The sequence below is a fragment of the Nelumbo lutea genome, chromosome 1 (assembly GCF_056320005.1).
Source record: "Nelumbo lutea isolate HS-2025 chromosome 1, American lotus-T2T, whole genome shotgun sequence".
Taxonomy (NCBI): domain Eukaryota; kingdom Viridiplantae; phylum Streptophyta; class Magnoliopsida; order Proteales; family Nelumbonaceae; genus Nelumbo; species Nelumbo lutea.
This window is the reverse complement of record NC_142684.1, coordinates 167184457-167210617: the sequence shown is the minus strand read 5'-3', so window position 1 is coordinate 167210617 and position 26161 is coordinate 167184457. Positions and strand designations below refer to the sequence as shown.

Below are 26161 nucleotides of genomic sequence, written 5' to 3'. Positions count from 1 at the left end.
CTATGCAAATTCAGTCCAGGTTCTTAGAATGTCCGTGACTGAGAAGACTTGAAAGCTGTCCAAGGATTTCAGCCAATGAGCTACTTTAACCTTGATACTGTCTATTACTTCCTCTACTGTTCTGCTTTTCTCTAAGAATATCCTGTTATTCCTTTCTTCCCACACCACCCAGCATATTGCTACCTTCCTAGCTTTCTACATTACCATCCCTCTTTTCTTTGGTTGTCTTAAGAAGTCACGGTTGAAAAGTCCTATCACATCTTGAGGGGGGACCCACCTGCAGCCAAATAGAATACAAAAGAATTCCCAAATTCAATGTATAAAAGAACAAGATATTAATAAATGAGATAGGATATCACCACTTTCCTTTACAAAGAGCACACATGAGGAGAAAGGCAAGCATAAGGCCTTCTTCTCTGCAGCATATCACAAGTATTTACCTTGCCAAGGAATATTTCCCAACAGAGAGCTTGAATTTTTAGGGGAATAGGCTTACAGTGGATATCTTTCACAAGGAAATCCCTAATTAGGGGGTTGGGGGATGCAAGTACTCTAAAGAAAGAAGAGCAAGTGAAGAGACCATCTGTAGAGCCTACCCAAATTCTAGAGTCTTCCAAAGATGGGCCCAAGTGGATTTGTCGTAGTAGGTCTAGCAGTCGAATTAAAGACTCGCACTCATTTTCCCTTAATCCCCTTCTAAAACCCAAGTTCCAATTCACACCATTTGGGTAAGGTGTTCCCAAATTAGATAAAGTTTCCCCTTGAGGTTTAAAAGAGCAAAGATCAGGAAATTGGTCTTTAAGTGGGGTTTCCCCTACCCAAAGGTCTTCCCAAAACTGTACTTTATTACCCTGTCCCACATCTACCTTGAAATACTTAAATAAAGATCAAAAATTCAAAAAGGAACCAGCGGTCTAAAATAAAAGTAAACATTCTGAAAACTCTTGTGAATCAACCCCCAGAAAATGATCTTTGATATAGAATTTGTTACAGTTGCATCAGTTTGTGATTGAATTGACAAAAAATCTTTCTTTTTTTAGGAAAAGGTTGCTTTCATTGATATAAAAAAAAGGGGAAGGATATAAAAATTCTTTTGTCAAGGGCAATGAACAAAAAAGGTGGTAGGCCATTTCAAGATCACAATTGCAGAAGACCAAACTACTAGAGGCAAGATTTGTGCCTCTGGTGGAGAGCTCATCTCGGGTTAGCATTTGCCAAGGGCAACAGTCCAGGATAGGAAAGGCAACTTTTGATGGGATGTGGTGGGACCAGATGAGGCAATGATGGAAGTCAACAGAGAGTGGGGTGTTCAAGTAATTCAAGAAAGGCTTGACTGAGAATGTGCTGGATTGCTTTTCCGGCTTGTAATTTGATACTTAGGGTGCTGAAGCTTCTTTGCAATGATGTGAGTACCAATTCCGGCAACATCAAAAGATTCCAGAACTCCCTCATTTTGTCTTTGAAACCATCATCTTCGAGCCAGTTGTTTTCAAAGCAGAAAGGTCTCAGGTTTTGGAAGAAATTTCCTCCCACAAGAAGCGACACATGGTCAGCTAGGGGTCTTGGGAGGGCTTTTTGATGGGTTATTGGGAAGTGCTCCACCCAATCAGCCAATATGAGAGAGTGATCCAACTTTACAATTTGGGTCCTCTTGGTTGCTTGCAGGTGAATTCAGCTCCAGAGAAGGGGAGATCAATCAGCTCATGCTTGTTCACAAAGTTGGCAACACCATTCATATCATTGTGGTGATTCTTGAGTCTCCATTCCTTTCAAAGGTAAATCTGATGGTGCTGAAGACTTCAACACACCAAGGGAGAGGGTATCTAGCCCTGATGTCACCAAACTTTCCCCAGATGAACCTTCTGGCCAACAATGTCATTTGAGCCAATATAAACATGATATGAGGCAATGGAAGTAGCCTTTGAGCTGCATCCCAGAATAGAGAGAGAGAAAGAGAGAAAGAGTCCAGTAGTTAATGCTTCTGATTTTTTTGTTGCCCTAGGCCATAAACACACCTCTGGTGGTGCCTGTGGCTGGCTTGTAGCACCAATTGAAGGAGTCTTGGCCCCAAATGCTGTGAACTACAGAACAATCCATGCTCTCCATTTTGGTTTCCTAAATTAAGATTATGCGCAGTCTCCATTTCGTTTTCTTGAATTAAGATTAGTATATAATGTTCTAATTGATTTTAGTTTAATTTATTAAATGTAATTTGATGTCCAAGTTCAATCCAATTTTGCCATCTCAATCTCTGGGATGACTGATTTCTTGTAATACTTTCTCCTTCATTATAATAAAATTTGTTCTGTTGTCCATAAAAAAATTAAAAAAAAAAAAGTCAATCCAAATCCATTCTAATCTGGTAGATAAGACTTGAATCAAATACTACAAAGGACCACAGTTGAAAATGAGATATACAATTTGATGTGAACCATTTATAGCCCTGGAAAGGATTCATGTAGTCAACCCCAAATAGCTGGAACCTTTTCACCAGGACAAGGTATATGTATATCTTATGTGTTATCCTCGTATAGGGAGACCATAGTAACATAGTAAATGCATTTTCTTCAGTGCCTCTTTTTATAGTGGTTTGCAGAAATTCTACATTTATAGTTTTTGACAATTAGTATAAATTCACATTACAATTTAAAGCAACTGAATGCCTACCTATCGTCTACCTTCTCTAACAAGTATTCTTCTATAGAAGATGCAACACATTTCATTGAAATACCATCTTTTTTTATATAGAATAGGAAATTATTGAAATACCATCAAGATACTATCAAAGGTTGCTAATATATCCCTTACTTATGTGCAATAAAGCAAAGAAAAAGTTTACAGGATTATAACAGAAAGGTCAAAGGACACCACAACAAAGGTTGCTAATATATCCCTTACATATGTGCAATAAAGCAAAGAAAAAGTTTACAGGATTACAACAGAAAGGTCAAAGGACACCACAAAAAGGATTAATATTTCTTTTCTTATTTGGGCTTTATCATGAATGTAGAGTTACAATATGCTTAACATTTGCTCATCAAGGAAAGATCATTCTAGTTTATGATATGACATTCATTCCAATAGTGGATAAGCATATTTCTGATACGCACAGTTCTCCAACAAGAGGGAGGAGGATCTAGAATAAGGAGAAGAGAGAGGGAGAGTTTGGTTGTAGGAAAGCCAATGCCAATTCCATTCATTCAGGCTATATTTATAGCCTCATTGTGCTACAAACTGGGAGTAGAAATAGGAACTACTGCCCCTTAATCTTAGGAACTTATCAACAAAATTAAAAAACAGAATGCACTTATCTAGGAAACAGAATTGAAGACTTATCTATTCTAACAGAATTAAAACTGAATGGCTAAGGCTTATCCACAACTAAGGGCTAATATGACCGGGTCTTCTGCTGCTATCCATTTTGACTGGGTCTTCGGCTGTTGTGCGCCTAGTGCATGCATGCACATGCACGTATCATTTCCTCCCCCCTGAAAGATCCTTGTCCGCAAGGAAGTCGGGATATGATTTGCTGAAGCGCTATTCATTCTCCCAGGTTGCGTCGTCGGTCGACACCCCAACCCATTTGACCAAGACTCTGGATTTTGGGCGGTATTTGCCTTTGTGAATAATACGACGATCCAAGATTGCTTCCGGTTGGGGTAGGATGGTCGAAGTATCCGAGATTGGGGGAAGCTGAGTGGATGTTGGGGTGATGGGTCCCAAGTGCTTCCGCAGCAAACTGACATGAAACACATTGTGGATCTGAGAGCCTAGGGGCAAGGCTAAGCGATAGGCTACTAGACCAATCTTCTCAATGATTGGGTATGGCCCAAAATAATGTGGAGCGAGCTTCATGAAACGCCAAAACGCCACTGATGTCTGCCGGTACGGCTGCAGCTTCACATACACGAAATCACCTGCTACGAACGAGGCTTCACGTCGGTGTTGGTCCGCTTGACATTTCATCCGATTCCGAGCTACCTGGAGGTTATGTTGTAGCTCGCATAGGATGATGTCCCGATCACGCAAGTATTCGTCAACTGCCCCTACTCGAGCAGTACCTGGTACATAGGTCAGCAGACTTGGGGGTGGGATACCGTAGACTGCTTCGAAGGGAGTCATTTTGGTGGAAGAGTGAGTGGAGGTGTTGTAGTTGTATTCTGCCCAAGGAACCCACTCTAACCATTTCCGCGGCTGGTCACCTGCAAAGCACCGTAGATATTGCTCCAACGTCCGGTTAACAACTTCGGTTTGTCCGTCGGTTTGGGGGTGGTAACTCGAGCTCATACACAATTCCGTCCCATGCATCTGAAAAAGTGTCTGCCTGAATGAGCTGATGAATACCTTGTCACGGTCGCTAACAATGGATGTTGGAACTCCGTGTAGGCGGACAACGTTGGCAACAAATGCCTTAGCGACTGTGGTGGCAGTGAATGGGTGTTTTAAGGGAATGAAGTAGGCATATTTTGTCAACCGATCCACAATTACCATGATAACCATATACCCATTGGAAGGAGGCAATCCTTCGATAAAGTCCATGGAGATGTCTATCCACATTTGAGTAGGTATCGGTAATGGCTGAAGCAATCCCATTGGTCTCATGCAATCTGTTTTGAAACGCTGACATATGTCACATTGCTGCAAAAATTCCTTCACCGTCTGACACATGTGGGGCCAAAGGAAGTTGTGCTTGATGCGAGAGAGGGTCTTATGAAACCCAAAGTGTCCCCCTACAGGGGGTGAGTGGCAGTCTGCCATCACTTTTGAAATCAAAGTGGAGGCGGGGCTCAAATAAATCTTGTCCCCCTTGAACCATACTCCATCTCGTTGAAGCAACTTGTGGGAGGGTCGCTTCTTCATCAATTCCCCATAAAAGGTGTCTCGTTTGACCTCTTCTTGTAGCATCAGCCACCAGTCTGTGTGTGGTATAGAGATGGAAAGAAATTGAAATTCAGCCATACACGACAAGGAATCTGCACCTTGGTTCCCGGCCCCTTTTTTATACTCGATCTCATAGTCGTACCCCAGTATCTTTGGCAGCCACCGCGTTTGTGCCGATGTGGTTATCCTCTGCTCGAGTAAATATTTAAGACTTTTTTGGTCGGTGCGGACTGTGAATGGTTTTCCAAGCAGATATGGGCGCCATTTCTTAATGGCTTTGACAATAGCTAACATCTCCTTCTCATAGGTGGATAACACCAAGACTGAACCTTTCAATGCTTCACTGAAGTAAACCACCAGTCGGTTTTGCTGGATGAGGATGGCACCAATCCCGATTCCATTCGCATCGCATTCAATCACAAATCGTTGGGAGAAATCCGGTAGACGTAGGATTGGCGGTGAAGTGAGTGCCTTCTTCAACTATTGGAAGGCCAGCTCTGTTGCCTCGTTCCATTGAAATCCCCCTTTGGTCAACAGTTGGGTTAAGGGAGTTGCAATGCTTCCGAAGTCACGAATGAACTTCCGGTAATATCCTGCTAACCCGAGGAAGCCATGGACCCCCTTTGCTGATGTCGGTGTAGACCATGCGAGAACAGCTTGTATTTTGGTTGGATCAACGGACACGCCTTGTTCTGAAATCATATGACCCAAGTACTCGACCTGCGAAACACCAAATTGACATTTTGACATTTTTGCTAATAATTTTTTAGAGGATAAGACAGTTAGAACAACTCTCAAATGAGATAGGTGGTCTTCCCATGATTTAGAATAAACCAGAATGTCATCGAAGAAGACCAAAATAAATTTCCGAAGGTATGGGCGGAAGAGGTCGTTCGTGAGGCTTTGAAAAGTTGCAAGTGTATTCGTCAAGCCGAACGGCATCACTAAGAACTTGTAATGCCCTTCATGTGTCCGGAAATCTGTTTTAGGGACGTCTTCTTCTTGCACTCGAATCTGATGGTATCCTGACCGTAGATCTAGTTTTGAGTAAAATTTGGTGCCGTAGAGCTCATTTAATAATTCATCAATCACAGGAATGGGATACTTGTTTTTAACAGTGATTTCCTTCAGTGCTCGGTAATCCACGCAAAACCACCAAGCTCCATCAGCCTTCTTCACTAGCAAAACCGGGGATGAGAATGGGTTGTTGCTTGGTCTTATCAGCCCTGTCTGCAGAAGCTCCTTCACCATCTTCTCTATTTCGATCTTCTGGTAATATGGGTATCGATATGGCCTCACACTAACTGGTCCTTTGTCGGGAAGCAGTGCAATTCGGTGGTCACGTGGTCGTTTAGGAGGCAGGCTTGCGGGCGGCTCAAACACATGGGAAAACTCGGTGAGAAGGTGGTCCATCTCGGGTGGGAGGAAACTTGGTTGGCCGCTACTATGTGAAGGAACTATTTGAAAAAAAAAATCCCGTACCTTGTAACCCGTTGCATTCCTTGTTGGTTAAGGCTTCGATGCTGGCTCATTCCAATCCTTGGAAGGTGCAAGAGAGTCCCTCCTTGAACGTCAAGGTTAGCTGTTTGTAATCCATCTTGACGGGTCCAAGCGTCTCTAGCCATTGTACTCCCAATACCAATTGGCATGCTGCGACGGGGAGAACATAATAGTCAGCGGTAACAGGGTGACCTTGAATGGCGAGAGTGAGAGATCGGCACTGCCCCATGCACTCGATCTTTTCACAGTTGGCCACCATAACTTGAAATTTCTTGTCTCGGTTCACTGGCAACCCGAACTTGGAGACGATGGCTTGGTCAATGAAGTTGTGGGTGTTGTCGCCGTCAATTAGCACCGTCACGTTCTTGTTTCTCAGTTTCCCAAGAACATGTATGGTTTGTGGGTGCTCAGCTCCTGCAATAGCATGGAAGGAGATTTTAGGGATGGCTTCTTGGTTTTCTTCCTCTGATTCGACAGTCTCCACATCCGCCGATTCTGAATCCTCAATCATGAACAGTTGTGGGTGTGCACAACGGTGGTCGGGGGTGAACTTCTCATCGCAGTAGTAACACAGGCCCTTCTCACGACGTTCTCGCGCCTCCTGGTTGGTGAGTTGCCGGAATTTTGTGGAAGGAGCACTGGAAACCTGGTTCGCACGCGAGCTTAGTAGAGGCCCCAGTACACCGGCCATGGGGTTGGGTGACCCCTTCTGGGTTGTCATGGCTGATGGGGATCGAACCGGCTGGCTAGCTCTCCGTTGTAAGTGATTTCGTTCCTCAATTAACCGGGCCACTCCAATCGCCTCTATCAAGGTTCGAGGCTACTTGATCTTCACATCTAAACAGAATCACGAAGTCCTGCAATGAAACAGCCAATGAGAAAGCTCTCGGGCAGACCGTCAACTCGGTGGGAGAGCCTTTCGAAGGCTTCTTGATAAGCCGTCACAGTGGTGGTTTGCTTCAGGCGGGTTAACGCTTCCAATGGGTCCTCGTAGTCGGTGGGGCCGAACCGTTGTAACACCGCCTTGGAGAATTCTTCCCATGTGAGCGGTCCGAGATGCTTGGTCAACCACCTGTGCCATTGCAAGGCGATGCCTTCCAAATGGAAGGAAGCTAGTTGCACCTGTTGGTCCAGAATAATATTTTGAAATTCAAAATACTACTCCGCCTTGTAAATCCAGCCGCTCGGATCATCCCCATTAAATTTTGGGAATGACAGCTTGACGTGTTGATGAGGGTGGTCATGGGTGGAGCTGGAACGGGAAGTATGGGGGTGTGAGGATTCTTCATGGGCGAAGGGGTTAGTCTCGGGAGTGGTATTAGGAGTGGTTCGTAAGGCTCGAAGGGCTTGGAGTTCGGTTAACACTGCTCGTAAGACAGTGTTCACCTGGTCTAAGCTCGACTCATGTCGTGCTAAGGTTTCATTGACCTCATTGTAGAATTCCGCGTTAGTCTTTCCACGGGTGTCCATGGTCGAACCGGCTCTGATACCAATGATACGCACAGTTCTCCAACAAGAGGGAGGAGGATCTAGAATAAGGAGAAGAGAGAAGGAGAGTTTGGTTGTAGGAAAGCCAATGCCAATTCCATTCATTCAAGCTATATTTATAGCCTCATTGTGCTACAAACTGGGAGTATAAATAGGAACTACTGCCCCTTAATCTTAGGAACTTATCAACAAAAAAAAACAGAATGCACTTATCTAGGAAACAGAATTGAAGACATCTATTCTAACAGAATTAAAACTGAATGGCTAAGGCTTATCCACAACTAAGGGCTAATAAGACCGGGTCTTCTGCTGTTATCCATTTTGACCGGGTCTTCGGCTGCTATGCGCCTAGTGCATGCATGCACATGCACGTATCAATTTCTTTTTTTTATACAAGTGCATAATATTTTTGGAACCTGTGGGTCATACTAAATACTTTGAGAGTAAAGAGAGTAAAAAAAGTGAGGAATTGTATTGTATTGTATTTATTTGAGTTATGCAAGAATACATCCACCCAAGTACATTAAGGGGCTGTACACTGGGCTATAAAGTCCCTTTGAGCAAAAAGACGGCTGAATTAACAGAAAAAAAGGTATATAACACAGCCAAAAGTGGTTTGGATGCTTGTATTCTAATGGAGGGCTACATGCTAATGCTTCCTTGATGCATTGCTGCTGGAATAGGCTAATATCTCATCTTTTTGATTCATTCAAGGAACCTCTCTCTCATTTTTAGCTTTTCATTATCAATTACAATTTATAAAAAGAAAGTAATGGCACTACCTCAGGTATAACTTTCTTCTGTAAGTTGGGATCATTTGGCACATCAACTTTCCTTGAACTTCCTGCTTCTCCCTGCAAATTTTGCTTCTCAAAATTAATGAATAGCAGCTTCAACTTTGGCAATTAGACAACATAAAAATGTGATCATTTACATAGAATTATGTATCAAATCATCTTTGGTTGACACATGATCTATAACAGTTGGGATATAGGTCCACTTCTATGGGAATATTGAGCACATCTTTCAAAATACAAACCAGATTACTGGACCATTCACTATTGAAACAACTTGACAAGAATGTTTATCAAATAAACAAGAAAGAAACATGAATGGCCTACCTGTTCTTTGTTTTCTTCAGACTGCATATATTCAATTATTCTATCAACATGCCAATCTGGAATAGTTTGGATAGGAGAAGTGAAGGGGAAAAGAATCTCAACAGCTCCCCGATTACCTCTTGCAGCAGCAACTTGTATTGGCTTCAGGCCATCCTGTTATAAGAAAACATAATTAAGTCAAGACAATAATCACAATATAATGTCTATCAGTATACTGCACCATTAATAGGACTTCTTGAAAGTAACCACAAACAACAACAAATACTAGGGTAACTGAACAACTAAAAGAACAAACAAATTCACAAAAATGGTTGTTCCATGAAAACTAAGATTTTGTCCCTTTCACAAAATCCAGCTAATATGGTCTGAGGGGTTTATCGTCAAGAGAGATTATTATATCATTGATAGGATGCATGAAATCCAGCTAATATGCACAATTACAAGCTCAGGGCAGTATCTAAAAATGGCAGGATATGGAAAAGGATATAGGGAATAAAGGGGTAATAGACTGCACCAGAGCTTTATACTAGAGTCTTTAGCATCTCGCCTAAGAACTTTACTTCAAAAGTGGAGTCACACCAATAATTCAGAGACATCTCAATTCTGATATAGTTGATGGTGTTACACTGTCTAGGCATAAGTACTAAAGAAACAACTTCAATCCATTCAATTGACTCTTACTGAACAAACTAATAGGCCAACATATATAATATAATCATACCTTTTGCTAGAAAAGGAACCAGCATTGAAGCTCAACTAAAAAGAAAATTCAAGCTCAATTACTACTTCCTAGAGAATCTACCTAGAAGACTAGAACTCTAACTTTTCATACACTTTTTAGTTACAAAAGAATTCATAAGAAAAATCCCACTACACAATCTCCAAGGATTAACACAGTAATACTATCACTTTCCATTTCTCTATTTAATTCCAAAAGACACATTCTCTAAGCTTAAAATATCAATACACCAACAATAAGGTGCATTCACTTCTCTTATTTCAAAGTTAATTGGTTGGCAAATGGGTAATGTATCAAAGTTTGGGTATGGGCCATGAATCTAGTTTTGCACATGGGTATAGATTTGGATGTCTGCTTGAGCGTTGGCCTGGATGAGAACCTGATTTTGGCATGGACTTCATTACAGGCTTAGGCTCTGGTATGAACCTGGATACAGAATTGAGGTTAGGATTGGATGTGGGCCTTGTAATGAGATTGCCTCTGTTTCTTCTTTTTAGACTCGTACACTTTCAACCCTTTAGATGCACCTTTATCAAAGATTGGTCCAGGGACATTTGGGGGCTCAAATACATGATTTAAAATATCAACATATTCACTAATTCGTCAATGTGTATTTCCGTTTCCATTGGTTCCAACATGAAGTGTTACTAGAATATATTTCAACCAGTGTTTTAAAAGTGCAAGGTCCAAGAAAAGCATGAGGGGTTTTTTGCCCCCAAGGCACAAGATAAGGCGAATGCCTTTCTGAAGCAAGGCACAAATTTAAATAATAATAATAATAATAATAATAATAATAAAGTAAAAAATCGCAAATGATAATACTTAAAAATGCAAAACTTAAATTTTAAAAGAAATATTCTCATTGGGGGAAATGAAGAAATTTTGAGACAATTCAAGAATTTGGATTGAGATATTCTCTGTTGGTGGGGGTGTAATGTTGTAAATTGGCTGCCCATTGGTGACTAACAAATGGATTACTCCCTTATAATCACCAAGTCTACAGAGAAATCCCTACCCACTGATCACCAAAATCAATTAGAAAATCTCTAAGTTCATCCCTTGTTGTAATCAAATATGCTACTCGATAGCAAAAGGATTATCAATGTCTCAAATGTCTTGAATAGCTAGCAAGAAGTCATGATTACTTTTCCACTTAAATCATTGCTTACATTCGTCTATACGTAACCCCACAAAATAGGTGACAAAAATAAAGTACTTCCCTAGTGAAGATCTGATATCAATGGGAGGTTGTTAAAGTTTCAAAACAAAGGCTTCAAGTGATTACAGACCATGGTAGCAAGTTTACAGGTTTGCAACCACTAGATTTAAAATGGAAAACCTATTAAATCTTGACATCCAAATTATTATAACATGGCTTTCCAGTTTTATTTCATAAATTTACAACCAGCATCAGAGCTATGAGCTTGTATTTTTCATCTTTTGGCCTCCCTCCCTGCTTGAAGCAACTGTATTACATCTGTAAGCTCTCATAATTGTTTTTTTTTTATGAATGATAATAAATTTATTGATTCAGAAGAAGATTTAGAGTGAGTTCATACAACACCCCAGGGAGAGGGCGAGCTGCAGCCCCTCCTTGAATCTTACAAGTAAACTAGGAAAGAAAAGCAAGAATCACAACTGAGCCCAAAACAATTCTTCCCTATTAACCCCTTGCTTAGCTAACACATCTGACAAAGTATTCACTGATCTCCCCACCCACTGTTGTCAACCAACTAAATTTCTTCATTTCATTCTTATAACGCCACATAGCCTCTTCAGGATTTTTCAACCAACCCACCACCACTTTGGGATCCCCCTCGATTGTTAGGTGTTGTACCCCCAGCTGGTTTGCAAATTGCACCCCTTGTACGGCAGCTAAAAGTTCTGCCCTGATGGAGTCCCCAATTCCCAAGGGACCTGAATAGAGCAACAAAATCTCTCCCTTCTCATTTCTCAAAGCACCCCCCATTCCGGATAATCCTGGATTACCCATGCTACTTCCATCAAGTTCAACTTCAGTGAGCCTTCGGATGGAGGAGACCAGCTTGTAATTGATTTGTCCTTTAGGGATGAACACCTCACTACTACTGACCAATTTCTCCAAAGGTCATTAAAGGATAATTGATTAAAGATTTCCAAGGTCTTCAGCCAAGGTATTGCCCTATTTAACACCCAGTCTTTCAATTCCTGACTGCTCCTTTCCTTTTCTTGAAAAATTCTAATATTCCTTTCTTCCCAAATAATCCAAATCAAGGCAGCACAAGCACATCACCACATAATTCTCCCTATTTTTGTAGGCCAATAAAAGGTAGAATGGTTGAAGAGCATGTGAACTTCCGCTAGTAGACTCCAACTACTCCCAAACAACGAAAGTAGCCAAGCCAAAGGTCTACAGAAAAGGGACAAGATATTAATAGGTGGTAACAATCCCCACCGTGAGCTCTACAGAGGATACACCAATTAGGAGAAATACAGAGGAAAGGTCTTCTCTTTGTAGGTTATCTAGAGTTTTAATTTCCCATGGAATACTTCCCAACAAAATGCCATAATTTTTTGGGGAACTGGACTACACCAAATTTCCTTTGACGGAAAGGGTTGGTGAGTAGAAAGTTGAGAGATGGACTTGAAGAAAGAAGAACAAGTGAAGGTTCCATTGGGTCTAGGGTACATACCCTCTTATCTGGCTTGGAGGGGTCCAAACAAACCTAATTAAGACAACCAAGCAAGACAGAAAGAGATTCAATTTCATCATACCTAAGTCCTCTACGAAACCCAAAATCCCAAGTAGGATCTAAGGGTGTTCCCAAAGGTGAGACAAATTTTGAGACCACCTCTTTTTCGTACAAAGAAACAGAAAATAGCGAAGGGAACAGATCCTTTAGAGGTGTCTCCTACCCAAGTATCCTCCCAAAAATGAATAGTGTTGCTAGAACAAACTTCATACCTATTAAAATTGAGGAATTGAGGAAGGGTTTTGTGAATGGCCTTCCAAGGTGCTGCTAGGTTAGCTTGCCTTGATACACCAGCATCCCATCCATTCTCTGACCTCCCATGAATGCTTCCCACCACCTCATGCTACAATCTCTCTCTTCCAATGGCCATCTCCACAACCATTTCCCTAACAGAGCATGATTTTTTCTAGTTACCCTCCCAAGTCCCAAACCCCCCTCTTCTTTACTTCTGCACACAATTTCCAAATTAACCAAGTGATCCTTTTTTTCTTGTCCCGACTCCCATAAGAAATCTCTCATCAACTTCTCCAGTTTCCTAGCTTCCCTAACTGGTATCCTAAATACAGACAAAAAATAGGTAGGTAAATTAGCCAAGGTTCTCCCAGCTAAAGAGGCATAATTCCTCTTCCATGAGGGTAATCTCTTCTCAAACTTTTCTATCACTAGGGTCCAAAATCTACTCTCCCTAGGATTTGCCCCTAAAGGAAGCCCTAAATATGACATAGGCCAAGCAGAGGTGGAACACTCAAGACACTTCGCAATAGCCTCAACCTCCCCTACCTCCAAATTTATACCCACTATGCAGCCCTTTTCCAAATTTATTCTCAAATTAGAAATACTTTCAAATCCTTTGATTAGCTCCTTTAGGTTTGCTACCTTTTCGTTAAAACCTCCTTCACAAAAGATCATTAGGTCATTTGCAAACTGAAGGTGGGTGAAGGACTTGGTGTCTCCCTATTCTCCAACCCCTAATGGCATCTTCACTGTAAGCCTTAGTAATGATCCTACTAATCACATCAGCTACTAAGGTAAAAAGGAAAGGTGAGAGTAGATCCCCTTGCCTGACACCCCTGCAAGCTGGAAAAAAGTCCCTCACCATACCATTTACCAAAATAGAGTAGTGACAAGTACTGATACACCCAAAAATCCAACTACACCACTTGTCCCCAAATCCACAGTTTCGCATAACCTCTAATAGAAACTCCCGGTCCACCAAATCATAGGCCTTTTCAAGATCCAATTTACAAATGAAGCCCCTCTTCCTAGACCTTTTCATTTCCTCCACACACTCATTCACAATTAAGATTTGATCTGTTATTTGTCGCCCTTGAATGAAAGCCCCTTGGGTTTCACTAATGATAGAAGGGAGGACTGTTTTGATCCTCAATGATAGCACTTTAGCCAGAATTTTATGGATGCTTGTCACCAAACTAATTGGCCTATAATCTTTTGGGTGGTTGGCATCATTCTTCTTAGGTATCAAGGCCAAAAAGGTGGCATTAGTTCCAGGGCTTATAATGTGATTGTCTACAAATTCCTTAAAGACTTCAACTAAATCCTCTTTCAACACCTCCCAACAGTCTTGATAAAAACCCATTGTAAAGCCATCTGGACCTGGAGGCTTGGATCTATCCATTAGAAAGACAGCTTTGTTAATCTCTTCTTCCTTGAAATCCCTTTCCAACCACCTTGCCACTCCATCATCAATGGTTGGCCATTCCACCCCTTCCACGACTGCTCTCTCACTCAAAGGTCTTCTATAAATCGATTTGAAGTAATCCACAAATTTTCTGGCTATGTCATCCTGGTTGGTAATCACCTCCTCTCCTATCTCTAGCTTGGTCACAAGTTTCTTTCTTCATCTCCCATTTGCCAAATCATGGAAAAATCTAGTGTTCCCATTGCCTACCTTAATCCACTTGTGTCTATATTTTTGTCTCCAATTGATTTCTTCCCTTAGTAACACCTCTTCCAAATCCTTTTTCAATTGTCTCCTTAACACTCTATCCTCCTCAGTCAACCCATTTTGAGATTCATTTACATCCAAGTTGCCTATTCAAGAGATTAGGCACAATTTTTGCTCCTTAATTCTACCAAAATGATCTCTATTCCACTCTTTTATTTTGGCTCTCAATCTTCTTAATTTCTTATGAAACTTGATCCCCTTCCATCTTACCCCCCTCTCCTCCTCACCCCACCATTCCTTCACTTTTTTCACAAAATCTGGATGGGTAAGCCACATATTTTCAAATCTAAAAGGTTTAGGTCCTGTAGGAAAAAACTCAGTACCCATCTGGATAGGACAGTGATCGGAGGTGACCCTGGGTAACGCTCTAGCAACCAAGTATTCCAAACTATTCTCCCAGGCATGGTTAAATAAGAATCTGTCCAACTTCGAACACAAAGGGGTTTCCTGAAAGTTGGACCAAGTGTAACTGGCTTGCAACAAAGGTATTTCCTTCAATTCACATTCTTCAATAAAACCATTAAATTTCCTCATGCTTGTTGTAATTACCTGTTGGGGATTACTGGTTTCACCAGAGAATCTAATGACATTAAAATCTCCACCCAGGCACCAAGGGCCATCCCATAGCCCCTTGATTGCATATAGTTCCTCCCACATCTCATTCCTCTCTCTATAGGAATTAGGGCCATAAACATTGGTTAAGACCCATACACACCCATCCTCTACATTCTTACACTTAATGGAAACTGAGAATCTGCCTATCAATTCTTCCACTACTTCCACCACATCCTCCCTCCACAGTGTTACGATCCCCCCCCCCCGAGGCTCCCCAAGAAGGAGACGAGCTCCAACCTAAACCTCTAGACCTCCAAAAACTCCTCACCCATCTCCCATCTAATTCCATCATTTTGGATTCTTGTAACAGCACCATCGGGTTTTCCCCTTCAGAGTAGGTCTTTGATCACCCTTCTCTTTCTTGAACTCCCTAACCCTCTTACATTCCAGCTAATAAATTTCATCGAGACAAAATAGCAAAAAAGCCCATGAAAAGGCCATAATCTCCTCATTTTAGGCCCTTCCTCCTATCCCCTCTACCATTAAATTCTAAATATCCCTAAATGTCTGAGATTAGCCTTTCCACTTCAGATCTTTTTTCTTCTTTGTTCCTTCCCACCCCCCTTCCTAATACAACAATCATCCTCTTTCTTTTCTCCATCCTTTCCAACCAATGTCTAAGGAAGAATTTTACCCTACTCACTTATTTTGGCTACAGCATCTCTCTAAGAATCCTTTCCTTCTTTTAGTTCCTCCATCATTGTATAGATCAACTCCCATATTCTGTCTGCCTCCCCCTTACTACTTCCTTCCATCACCCTCTCTCCTCCTTCCACTATCACCCTCTCTCTTGCATCAGAACCTCCTGGATGGGAAGCAAGAATATCTGTTTTAGGCATAGCAGACAAGTCAGGAATTGAGTTGTTGACAGGCGACAAATGGTTTTAAGGCCTTTCCCCTTTTTGGACAAAGTTGTGAAGTAGACATAGTGAAAGAATCACTTCCTGACGACCTACCCACTTGGAAATCCTTTTTCTGTGTTTCCAACACTGGAATACCCACATCCATCCTCACGGCCGATTCTTGTCCTTCTCCACCAACATCCTGTAATTCATTAGACTTAGGGTCAGCTCCCTCGACGAAGGGAAGAAGAGTTTTCACAGCTTTAGAACCATTTTCTTCACCATTTCTAGTCTTCCCGCCACCTGCCTCTTCAATCTCTTCCTCTAAAAACAACAACTTTGTATGCAAACTTTCTATTTCAAGTAAATCATTGTTGCCTTTTGGAAACAGACTTCCCAAACTTAAAGTTTCGTCTCTACCAAAATCGCCATTGTTGTTTTGTTCACTCAACCAATCTTCAAACCCTGTTCTGTTCAAATCACTAGGCTTCAGGTATCTCGGGTTGCGCCTATCTGGTGAGAGACGGTTCGCCAGGTTGGATGGGACCCACTGTAGAGAGCCTCGAGGCTGAGAGTCTTGAGATTTTGCGCCTGAACCATTCGACCTAAAGGAGGGATTCGGGGTTGAAGAAGATAGACACTTAAAATCTCGTCAATCAGCTCATCCCTCCTCCCGGTCACATGCTTACTTAAAGGGTCCCTTGGCCCATCTGTCTTGTAATGGGCCTTGGGCTCAAAACTTGTAATATAAGAACCCAACTTTAAAGCCTTTACCTAAGTTGCCTTCTCTGGCCCACCAGAAAAGGGATCCACTCGACTGGGCCCATTTTCTAAGTCTTTTCCTTCCATGTGACCTCTTAACAAATCACGCCCCCATGTTTTAATGGTCAAACCAGCAACCCTCCCTGTCTGAGGTTGCTGGTTCAGCCCTCTCCCTTTAGACACTGGTATGTTTTTGTCTATTTCCCCTAACACCACCTGCGCAAAAGATCTGCCATTTGTCATAGCCTTTTCTTGCTTTCTACAAGTTTGACCTTCCATCTGCCCCAAAGCTTTTTGGCCTCCTAGAATTTGTTGGCCCTTTTTAGTGAAACATTCCTTCCCATTTGAATTAACCAATCTCACAAGTCCACGTAATGCTTCTTCTTCCTCCTCCCCTCCTACCATACGAGCCTCCTTCTACAGCCCTGCTTCAATGGAGGATGCTAGCCACACAGAGACAACGCTCCCCTCTGTTCGTACCTCTACCTTTCGTGGAATGTCTTCTGGCTTCACACCACTTAGCAGGATTGCTATTGAATAAAGATCACCCCAGAAAGCTCCTTTCAAGATTCCTCCACACAATACTGCTATAGACTCTGCTACTTGTTTCCACAGATGAAATGGCAAGCCTATTACACGCATCACCACATCATCTTCGACAAACAAATCCTTGGAGTTGGATGTTGGATTCCATTTAAAGACTATGAATGATCCCAAATCAGCCTGAACATTGATAGCTGATAATTCCATTTCATTCTCTACTAGATCTAGGAGGACTTTACAGTTATCGAAGGGGGTTACTATGAAGACACTCTTCAGCTTCAACCTGGTTGCCAGTAAGTCAACTACCCTCCTCCAATCATTAACATTTTCCTTGGCTTGTATCACAAACTTACTATCCCACTCTTCTCTCTCTAGACCTCCCACCATTCTGCATTGGCCTTTGTTTTTGCCATGACCACTAGCCCTAGTTCTACCCTGCTGTTGCTGAGATATGCCTTCTCCTCCCTTATGGAGCCATTTTTATCATTTGCTACTCTTTGAGCAACCAGTCAACTTCCCCCCATCCTTGGCTCTGTTTTCCTGCTGGTAGACACACCAGTTGCCTTCGTCCCTTACCAAAAAATTCAGCCAAAGCTATGAAGAAGCCTTTTCTATTCTCTTACATTCAACAACATATCTTCTCCCTTCTAATGTACCAAAATCCTACCAGTTTATCTGCTTACCTTTTGAACAGGCTCCATCTATGAACTCTCTTAGCCACTCGATCACACTTCTAATCCTTCCAGCAATATTGTACCCTTTTTCGCTTCCCTTACCTTCAGGCTTACCTTCCCCTTGATTCTCATCTCTTCAAACAGGAAATTTTTTGCTTCTATCTTCAAGGATCTCCTCCACTGACCTGCCTGCATGAACTCCATTTCTCTAATCTCTTATGTTTTGTGTTTGTGTTTTAATTATCTTCGATGAAAGTAATCATTTCCTAAATCCTAGTAGATATTCAATTGTGATAAAGTTAGAATCGGCCTCATAATTACTTGTTTTATAAGTAGCTGAATCATTTTAAGCTCTCATAATTACTTGGATCATAATGAATATGCATGCTATATGAACAGATAAAACTGAGATACCAAACAAATGTATAAGAAATAGAAGAGCAAAGGAAGAACATATTTACCAGAGTAAGCTGGAAAACAAGTCATATACCAAAACCAATAGCACACTTAGTACTTGCATAATGCATAATGTGTGAATAAAAGGATATACATAGCAAAAATAGATCACAAGAAATCATAGTCTCAAATCTCACCTCATCAGTGACATTAGGATCAGCTCCAGTCTTTAACAAACAATTGATAATATCTGGGCTCCCATTATCAGCAGCTATGTGCATAGGAGTTGCCCCACCTGCACTAATATTTGCATTAGCCCCTCCCTATATAGAAGAAAATGCAAAGTTAGTGCTACAACCACATATAGTGATGTCCATGAATACCAGAAGACAAATGAACAAGAAATTACACAAACTCTACCATTAAACATGTTCGTTTTCATATCAACACATCAACCAGAGTTAGATATGATCATATTAGAAAACAGCATAAAAAAGGCTAAGATAAGAATGGAATGGCGAGAATATTATAGCTAACTAGTAGAAATCAGAAAAAATATAGAACATTACAATGAAGGTTCATATAATTGATAACCAGTAGAAATCAGCAAATAGAATATTATTAATGATCAAAGATATAATGAAGACAATACAAGGATAAGAAAAGATAATATAAATTGGTGTGAAACAGTAAGAAAAAGCTAAGAAATTTGGGTAAATTAGGGTTCAATTAGCAAGGAGAATGTATTAAAGTTGGAACTGTTCAAAAATGCAACTTGGAGCTTTTTTACTAGTAATGCAACTTGGAACTTTTTGTAATTGGGAACTATAGATTTTATCAGCTGGCTTAGGTTTTATAAGTTAATACAGAGTCTAGGGATTAAGTAGTAAAGAAACTTGTAATGTGGAGAAAAATAGAAACAATTATGAAATTGGCTGAAACATCAGCAAATGCCGCAAAAGGAATCAGCTAGTGAATATGGAAAGAGAGGAATTAAATGATGTTTCAGGAGAAGAGGCATGAGCCTGAGAGAGTGATTGGAGTCATTGAAAGAAACATTTGTTCTTGGGTAGTTGGGTTTCCATTTTGGGGGAATTTGATGGCTATCAATTTTCACAATTTCGAAACAGGTGGGATGCTATCATCATTGATTCTTTGGAGTGGAGTTATAGATTGTGTAAATGTGCAAAATCTCAAGACTGCCTTTTTGTACATGGGCTTCCTGCCTGTCTCTATTTGTAAATAAAATTTTACCTTAATTATCAAAAAAATAGAAGGGGTGATTAAAGTGGGAGACATTGCTCTGAGGCTGAAAGGTTATTCTAATTGGGACAATTTTGGGCATATGGGTTTCTAGGTTTAAGGGGTTTTCTTATTTGCCATAAATGATTAATGGAGTCCATCCTTTCATATACAATGTTTCAAGGTAATAAAGATAAGATTTTAGAATTACTTTCATCTTCGAGTATATTATGATAGACCTTACAATATAAAGATACTTTTAACAGTAAATGCTGATTCTAGGGATGTTCATGAGTCTGTGCTCTTTCATCTTGCCACATCTCTCTCTCTCTCAACACTTCTCCACATATCCCTATGCACTTTCTTCTCCTTCTCTCCAAATTCTCTATAATAAAATCATCATTTTTTTCATATATGGCTGCTGTTTAGGTTTCCTATAGAACTTGTTCCTCCAGCCTGTCAATTCTCTTCCCTTCAATCTTATAGATACAATATAAACATTTTTGCGTGATAAATCAGCTCACAAAAGATCAAAATTCAGCAGACATTACACCCATACTAGTTGATAACCTACCAACACACTGTTACAAATCCAAAAAGAAATAGTTACACCAAAAGATAAGGAAGAGTATTTTGTATTAGGGAACCACCATCAGGGAGAAACCTGTATTATCACATTGCATGATTTACATATGATTAGTTTTGCATGTTACTAAGAGCATCCATCCCCTTTTCTTTTGGGTTAGGAATTGTAACCAATTATGTCTAAATATCCATTAATAGAACTTCTTGGTCTTGTTACTGATAAAAGAATGCATGGTAGCCTGATAGAATATGAAACATTTCATTTGGCATGACCTGGTTCAACTCCAGAATAGAAACTAAGACTTAAACATCCAGGAGCAGCTGATTGAACCAGTGGAACCAAAAATTGAACCTTTGAGGAGGTGGATCAATGTGTGACTTGCAATTTGCAAAGGACAAGCTCGACCATTTGATATGTATAGTTTTTTTTTTATCAACCCTCAAAGACTGGACATGTAGTCATAACTAACTAGTAATGGAGTTCTTGTGTGTACAGGAAATTTTTCTTTTTCAATCTTTTCACACATAGCCAACTTATTAACAAATGTCAAAAATAACCCAACTCATTAATAAAGTATATCCCTAAGGCTCCATTTGGTTTATGGGACGGGAAGGGAAAATATGGAATATTCTAGAATAGTCCTCTCTTCCCATACTTGGATTGTGGGATGTCATGGGATCAGATGGGGAAAAGGTGGGATTATAGATCCCAATTCTTGGGATGTGGAGTCCCACCATTTTGGTGGGAAACAAGAGGGAATGTAGGGGGGAAACTAATTTAACCTAAAAAAACACCTTCCTTGTAGTATTTCTAAAAGTTAATATTATATCCATGACCCATAAATAAATTATCAATTACTTAATAACATATTAATAAAATAATTTACTTAAAAATCAATCAATTACATAAAATAAATAATTAATAAGAATATTAATAAATTAATTAATTATCTTTTTAAATAAAATATCAAAATTATTAATCAAGTCATAAGTATTAATAAAATAATATATAAACAAATCAAAATCAAAATATTAATTAATGTTAATAATTAATTAAGTAATTAATATTTCACAATAAAATAATAAATCATAAAAACATTATTAATTTATTAATAATTAATAAATTAATTAATCATTCAATAATTATTTTCTAATCAACATTTTCATTAAAATAAATTCAAAGAAATAATTTAATAATTTATGAATAATGAATATTAGAATACTAAAATTATTAATTAAGTCATGGGTATTAATAACATATAGTAGTAACAATAACTTATAAACTAATAATATCAATGTTTTAAAACTGACCCGGTGACCGAACCAGTCAGGGGTCCGGTAACCGGGTCGAACAGTCCGACCATTCGAACCGAACGCTCAGCCCATCCTGACAGAAAAATAAAAAATTCAAAAAAAATAAAAGAAAATAAAAAAACGGTCAAAACCGTTCGAACGGTTAACTATCCGATTCAGTGGTTAGCTTACCAAAATCAACGATTTTGGGGGGAAATCCGATTTTTGGGGAAAACGGAACCAGTCACCTGACTAGTTCTCGGTTTTTCCGATCCGATTTTGAAAACCATGTAAAACATTGATTAATTAAAACAATTAACTAATTATGAATTTTAAATAATTAATATATAATTGATAATAAAATACTAAATAATAAAAACCAGTATTAACTAATTAATAATTAACAATAAGTACTTAATAATTAATTAACTAAGTAATTAATGAATAAATAAATAAGGATTTTATTATTAATCTAATTAATTATTCAATAAAATGAATAAAATAATAAAAATGTTAAATGGTTAAAATTCCTAAAACACCCATCCTGTAACCTATTCATCGTCTTTAACCTAGAGCTCTACCTTCTCCCTTCCCTCTTCTCCCTCCCTGTTCCATGACCAACTGAGTGGAAATTCTAGAAGACATCATAGTTTGTATCCCGAAACGGTTGAAATTCACCGACTATTTCCGCTTTTCCATTGTTTGCCCATCCTAGAGATGACACACTATTTCCGTTTCCACTGTTCCAAAAAATGATAGAAATTCCAGAAGAACTCTTCTCCCTCCCGCTTTTCCATTGTATGAGCCACTACTTATGGTGCTACTGTCCAGGCTGCTATCTTGAGTAGTGAGGGTAATGAGAAGGCGCACAACCTCCAGATGTTACGCCTCTCTCGTTCTCTCCCTGCTTCCGTTCTCCCCCTTTCCAGTTGAAGGGCACCCATCTGGATCTACACCATGTGCCAGGTGTTCAGTTTTCTGGCTTCGATTCCACTTAATACAACCGTCCAAATTTAGGTCGGATTCGGGCTCGCTATCTCCAACTCAGTCAGGATCCCCTTTGCCAATTGCCAGTATTCGTCCCAACAGTCAAACCTATTGTAGATGCAAGATTTATCCTGTCAAACCTTTGACAATGTGTGAAGAGTTCAGTTTGCCGCTATTGAAAGAAAACAATGAAGAAGGAGGAGGAGAAGGAAAGGGAGAGGTACGAAGGGTAAAATTGGATTTAAAAAAATATATACGTCATGTGGTTTCACATGTGTATGGATTTTGACAGAACATTCCAATTGTCAGGAACAGTAACGATGGTTTAAGACAATAGTTATAAAATAAGGGTACAGTTTGTCAATTAGCTAAATAGTAGGGGTAATTTAAGACATTTACCCTTAAGCAAATGTTAACCACATCGTCGCTAATTGTAGTTCATGATATCTCTATTTCAGTTGTTCTCTGCATCCTCATCATTGCTAACTGTACATCAGTAAACACACTCACCAAGAAGAGGGAAGGGCAATTTTTTACCAGTTGGGTTTTATTTTGAAAATTTGAGGAATAGTGGAGGACAAATTCAACATTTCATTTCTTTTCGTTAGCACTTCCTGACAATGTCAATTGTCAGAAATAGTAGGGGTACTTTAAGATAATATGTAAACAGTAAGGGTAGAGTTAGTCAATTAGCTAAACCATAAGGGTAGTTAAAAATGAAAAGGAAACAATGTAAAAGGCCAAGAGACAGATGTAGCAAGATAAGGAGGAAAAAGAAGAGGGACAGATTGTACTAGCAATAAATAAAATAAATAAAACCAAGGATTTAACAAATAAGCGTATAATCATCTATCAGAATCTGAAAAGACATTTAGGACATCATAGATCAATAATAACAAGATTTCATACATTTAGTTAGGGCATCATAGATCAATAGTAACAGGAAACCAGACAACTTTACTACATGCTAACCTAAATTAACCAGAATAGTTAACCATAAGTATTGGAAGACCAAGAGTTGAGCTCACCTGAATCAACTGTTCCAAGCATGACAGTGACCCAGCTGCTACAGATGACAGTAATGGGGTAATGCCATCATCAGTTTCAGCATTAGGCTGCAAGGCAGTAAAAAGAAAACAAAAAGGAGAAAGGAACCAGAATAAGAAAACACTGGTGATTATTACAAGAAGAGAAATCAAGGTTCACAGTTAACAGAAGAAATTGTACAACAGTAAATGTTTTTTCATGTTGTATACCACAGTGTCAGACTTAAGTTTATTGTGCCAATTGAATTTGTAAGACACTCAAGAGTATCCGGGAATAAAGAGACAGTGTTAAGCAACGAGGGTTTCTAGCTTACATCAGCATGGTGTTCTAATAAAACCTTCACAGAATCTTGTTGACCATGCCCAGCAGCCCAAATCAATGGGGTACCAGCATCACTTTGTGAATTTATATCAACCCCCTTAGAGAGTAAAAGCCTCAGCAGCTCAATATTTCCTAAAAAAATAATGAAAATGATGAGAAGAAAATAAATTGAAAATGCTAATTACATTATGTCACTAAATGAGTTTCAATTTCCTGGAGTAGAGTACCAGCAACTCTTCATATGACTACAAGGAATACACTGCACCTAGAATAGTTTAGCCAACACATGCATAATTTAGAATACATGGAGTTCCTGAACTCAAAGGGGGCTTGTGCCAATGTTTTCAAAATGCCATTGACCCAAATGACTGAACCAATTAGCCAGGCAGCTGAACAGGTTCTGGGTTTTTGATGGTTTTGATCCTTAGAATAGGTGAATTGTCCTGTTGAACCAGTTGACCCAGTCAGCTGAGCATGTCAAAGCCCAGGATAGTTCTTAAGACATTGGCCTGTATTCTAAGTAAACAACTAATGTTCTACAACATGAAGTGTAATGCAAGAAACTGACAACCCAACATACTTAGAAGTAATCAATATAAAAGTGCAACAGAGTGTTATTAACCAAGACGATTTTTTTTTGTTTGATCAATAACACACTTCATTAATTTCATTAAAACTTTTCAATGATAATTACAAAGAGGAAGACAAACTTTCTTATCCTCCAGCTATACCTTGAGCCCCAAAAGAAGGAAAAAAGAAAGATAAGAAGAAACAAAAAATAATAATTACAGTTGTGCCCAAAACATTGACTCCCTCCCCACCCCTTGTTTAGCTAACCCATCAACAAAAGAATTAGCTGATCTTTTAACCCAGCTAATTTTAACCTCCATTCCTCAAGCCAACCATCTAAATTTCCTCCTCATATTGTTGTAATTCCATAAGCCGCTATAGTCCTTACTTAACCACCCAACTACCACCTCCGAGTCCCCTTCAATTACAAGTTTTCTGATATTCATCTCCCTGGCTTTCTGGATTCCTTCCATAACCGCATGGATCTCGGCTCGGAGAGAGTCACCCACTCCAATTGGGCCTGAGAACATGGCAGAAACAACCCCATTCTCATCCCTGAAGACCCCTCCCAACCCCTGATTGTCCAGAATTTCCTCTGCAGCTCTCATCAAAGTTTAGTTTTATGAAACCCACAGGTGGGGGAGTCCACGACACATTCATCACTGTTTTGGTCTGGGTACTGCTAGCAATCGCACCCCAATTCCTCAGCATGTCATCCACTGTATAATCTGTGAATAGCTCTAATGATTTCACCCATTGTACCACCCTTATAAGGATCAACGCTTTTCTCAACTTCCGAGAAAATCCTAGCATTTCTTTCTTCCCATAAGGACCAACAAACCGCAACCCTCAGACCCCTCCACATAATCCTACCCCTTTTCATGTCCCACCTGAAAAAAGGAGGAGAAAACAGATTTTGCATGTTTGATGGAGGGTTCCAACTACACCCAAATAGGGAAAGAGCCCACAACCAAATAGACTTTGCATATTGGCAAGACACCAGTAGGTGAAAATATGTCTCCCCATCAGCTTTGCAAGGAACACACCAGTGAGGGGACAAACAAGTATTTAGTCTCTTCTTCTAGAGCAGATCACCAATGTTGAATCTTTCCAGAAAGGCTTCCTAGAAAAAACTACCAACCCTAGGAGGGATTGATCTGCACCAAACCTCATGAACAGGAAAAGGGAGGGCTACATGACTGGTGGCCTGGCTTAAAACTTTGAAGAAAGAGGCACAGGAGAAAGAATCAATGAAGGTAGGAGTCCAAATTCTAGAGTCCACCTTAGCAAGGTCTAAGAAAACATTGTCAAGAAGTTGAAGAAGACTTGAGATGCTATCAAGGTCTGAGTCTCTCACAACCCTTCTCAAGCCCAAATTCCACCCAAACCTAGAAGTGGAAGAGGAGGGGGATATGAAGGATGAAACTGGCTCGTTTTTAAGGTTAGAGAGTGCATACAAAGAGGGAAACTGGTCCTTTAGAGGACCATCCCCCACCCAAGTTTGTTCCCAGCATTTTATAGCATTTCCTGAATTCAAGTCATACCTGATAAGAGGGGAGAAACCGGTAACAATTCCTGAATGGCTTTCCAAGGTGAAACACATGTAGTCCTAACTCGGATTCCAGCATCCCACCCATTTAGCTCCAGCCCATGTATGTTGACCACTATCTTGGCCCATAACTTCTTCTCTAGTGGGAATCTCCACAACCATTTCCCCAAAAGGGTCAAATTCCTATTTCTAATGTTCCCGAGCCCCAAACCACCACAAATTTTACTCCTAGTCACCACCTCCCAAGCTACTCTATGATCCCTTTTCTCCTCTCTCAGCTCCCAAAGGAAGTCTCTCATCATCTTTTC

At 40.0% G+C, this 26161-nt stretch overlaps 1 protein-coding gene across 1 annotated transcript in view; it reads right to left on the bottom strand.

Annotated features, from left to right (window-relative positions):
- TPR10 (ankyrin repeat family protein) overlaps window positions 1-26161 on the bottom strand; it is a 39599-nt gene that overhangs the window by 7597 nt on the left and 5841 nt on the right. Inside the window, exons 5-9 of the mRNA XM_088960358.1 lie at window positions 23727-23866; window positions 23395-23481; window positions 18457-18582; window positions 8991-9143; window positions 8652-8723 (exon numbers count right to left, since the gene is read on the bottom strand). Of these exons, the coding sequence (XP_088816484.1) occupies window positions 8652-8723; window positions 8991-9143; window positions 18457-18582; window positions 23395-23481; window positions 23727-23866 (578 nt within the window). The remainder of the gene's footprint in view (window positions 1-8651; window positions 8724-8990; window positions 9144-18456; window positions 18583-23394; window positions 23482-23726; window positions 23867-26161) is intronic.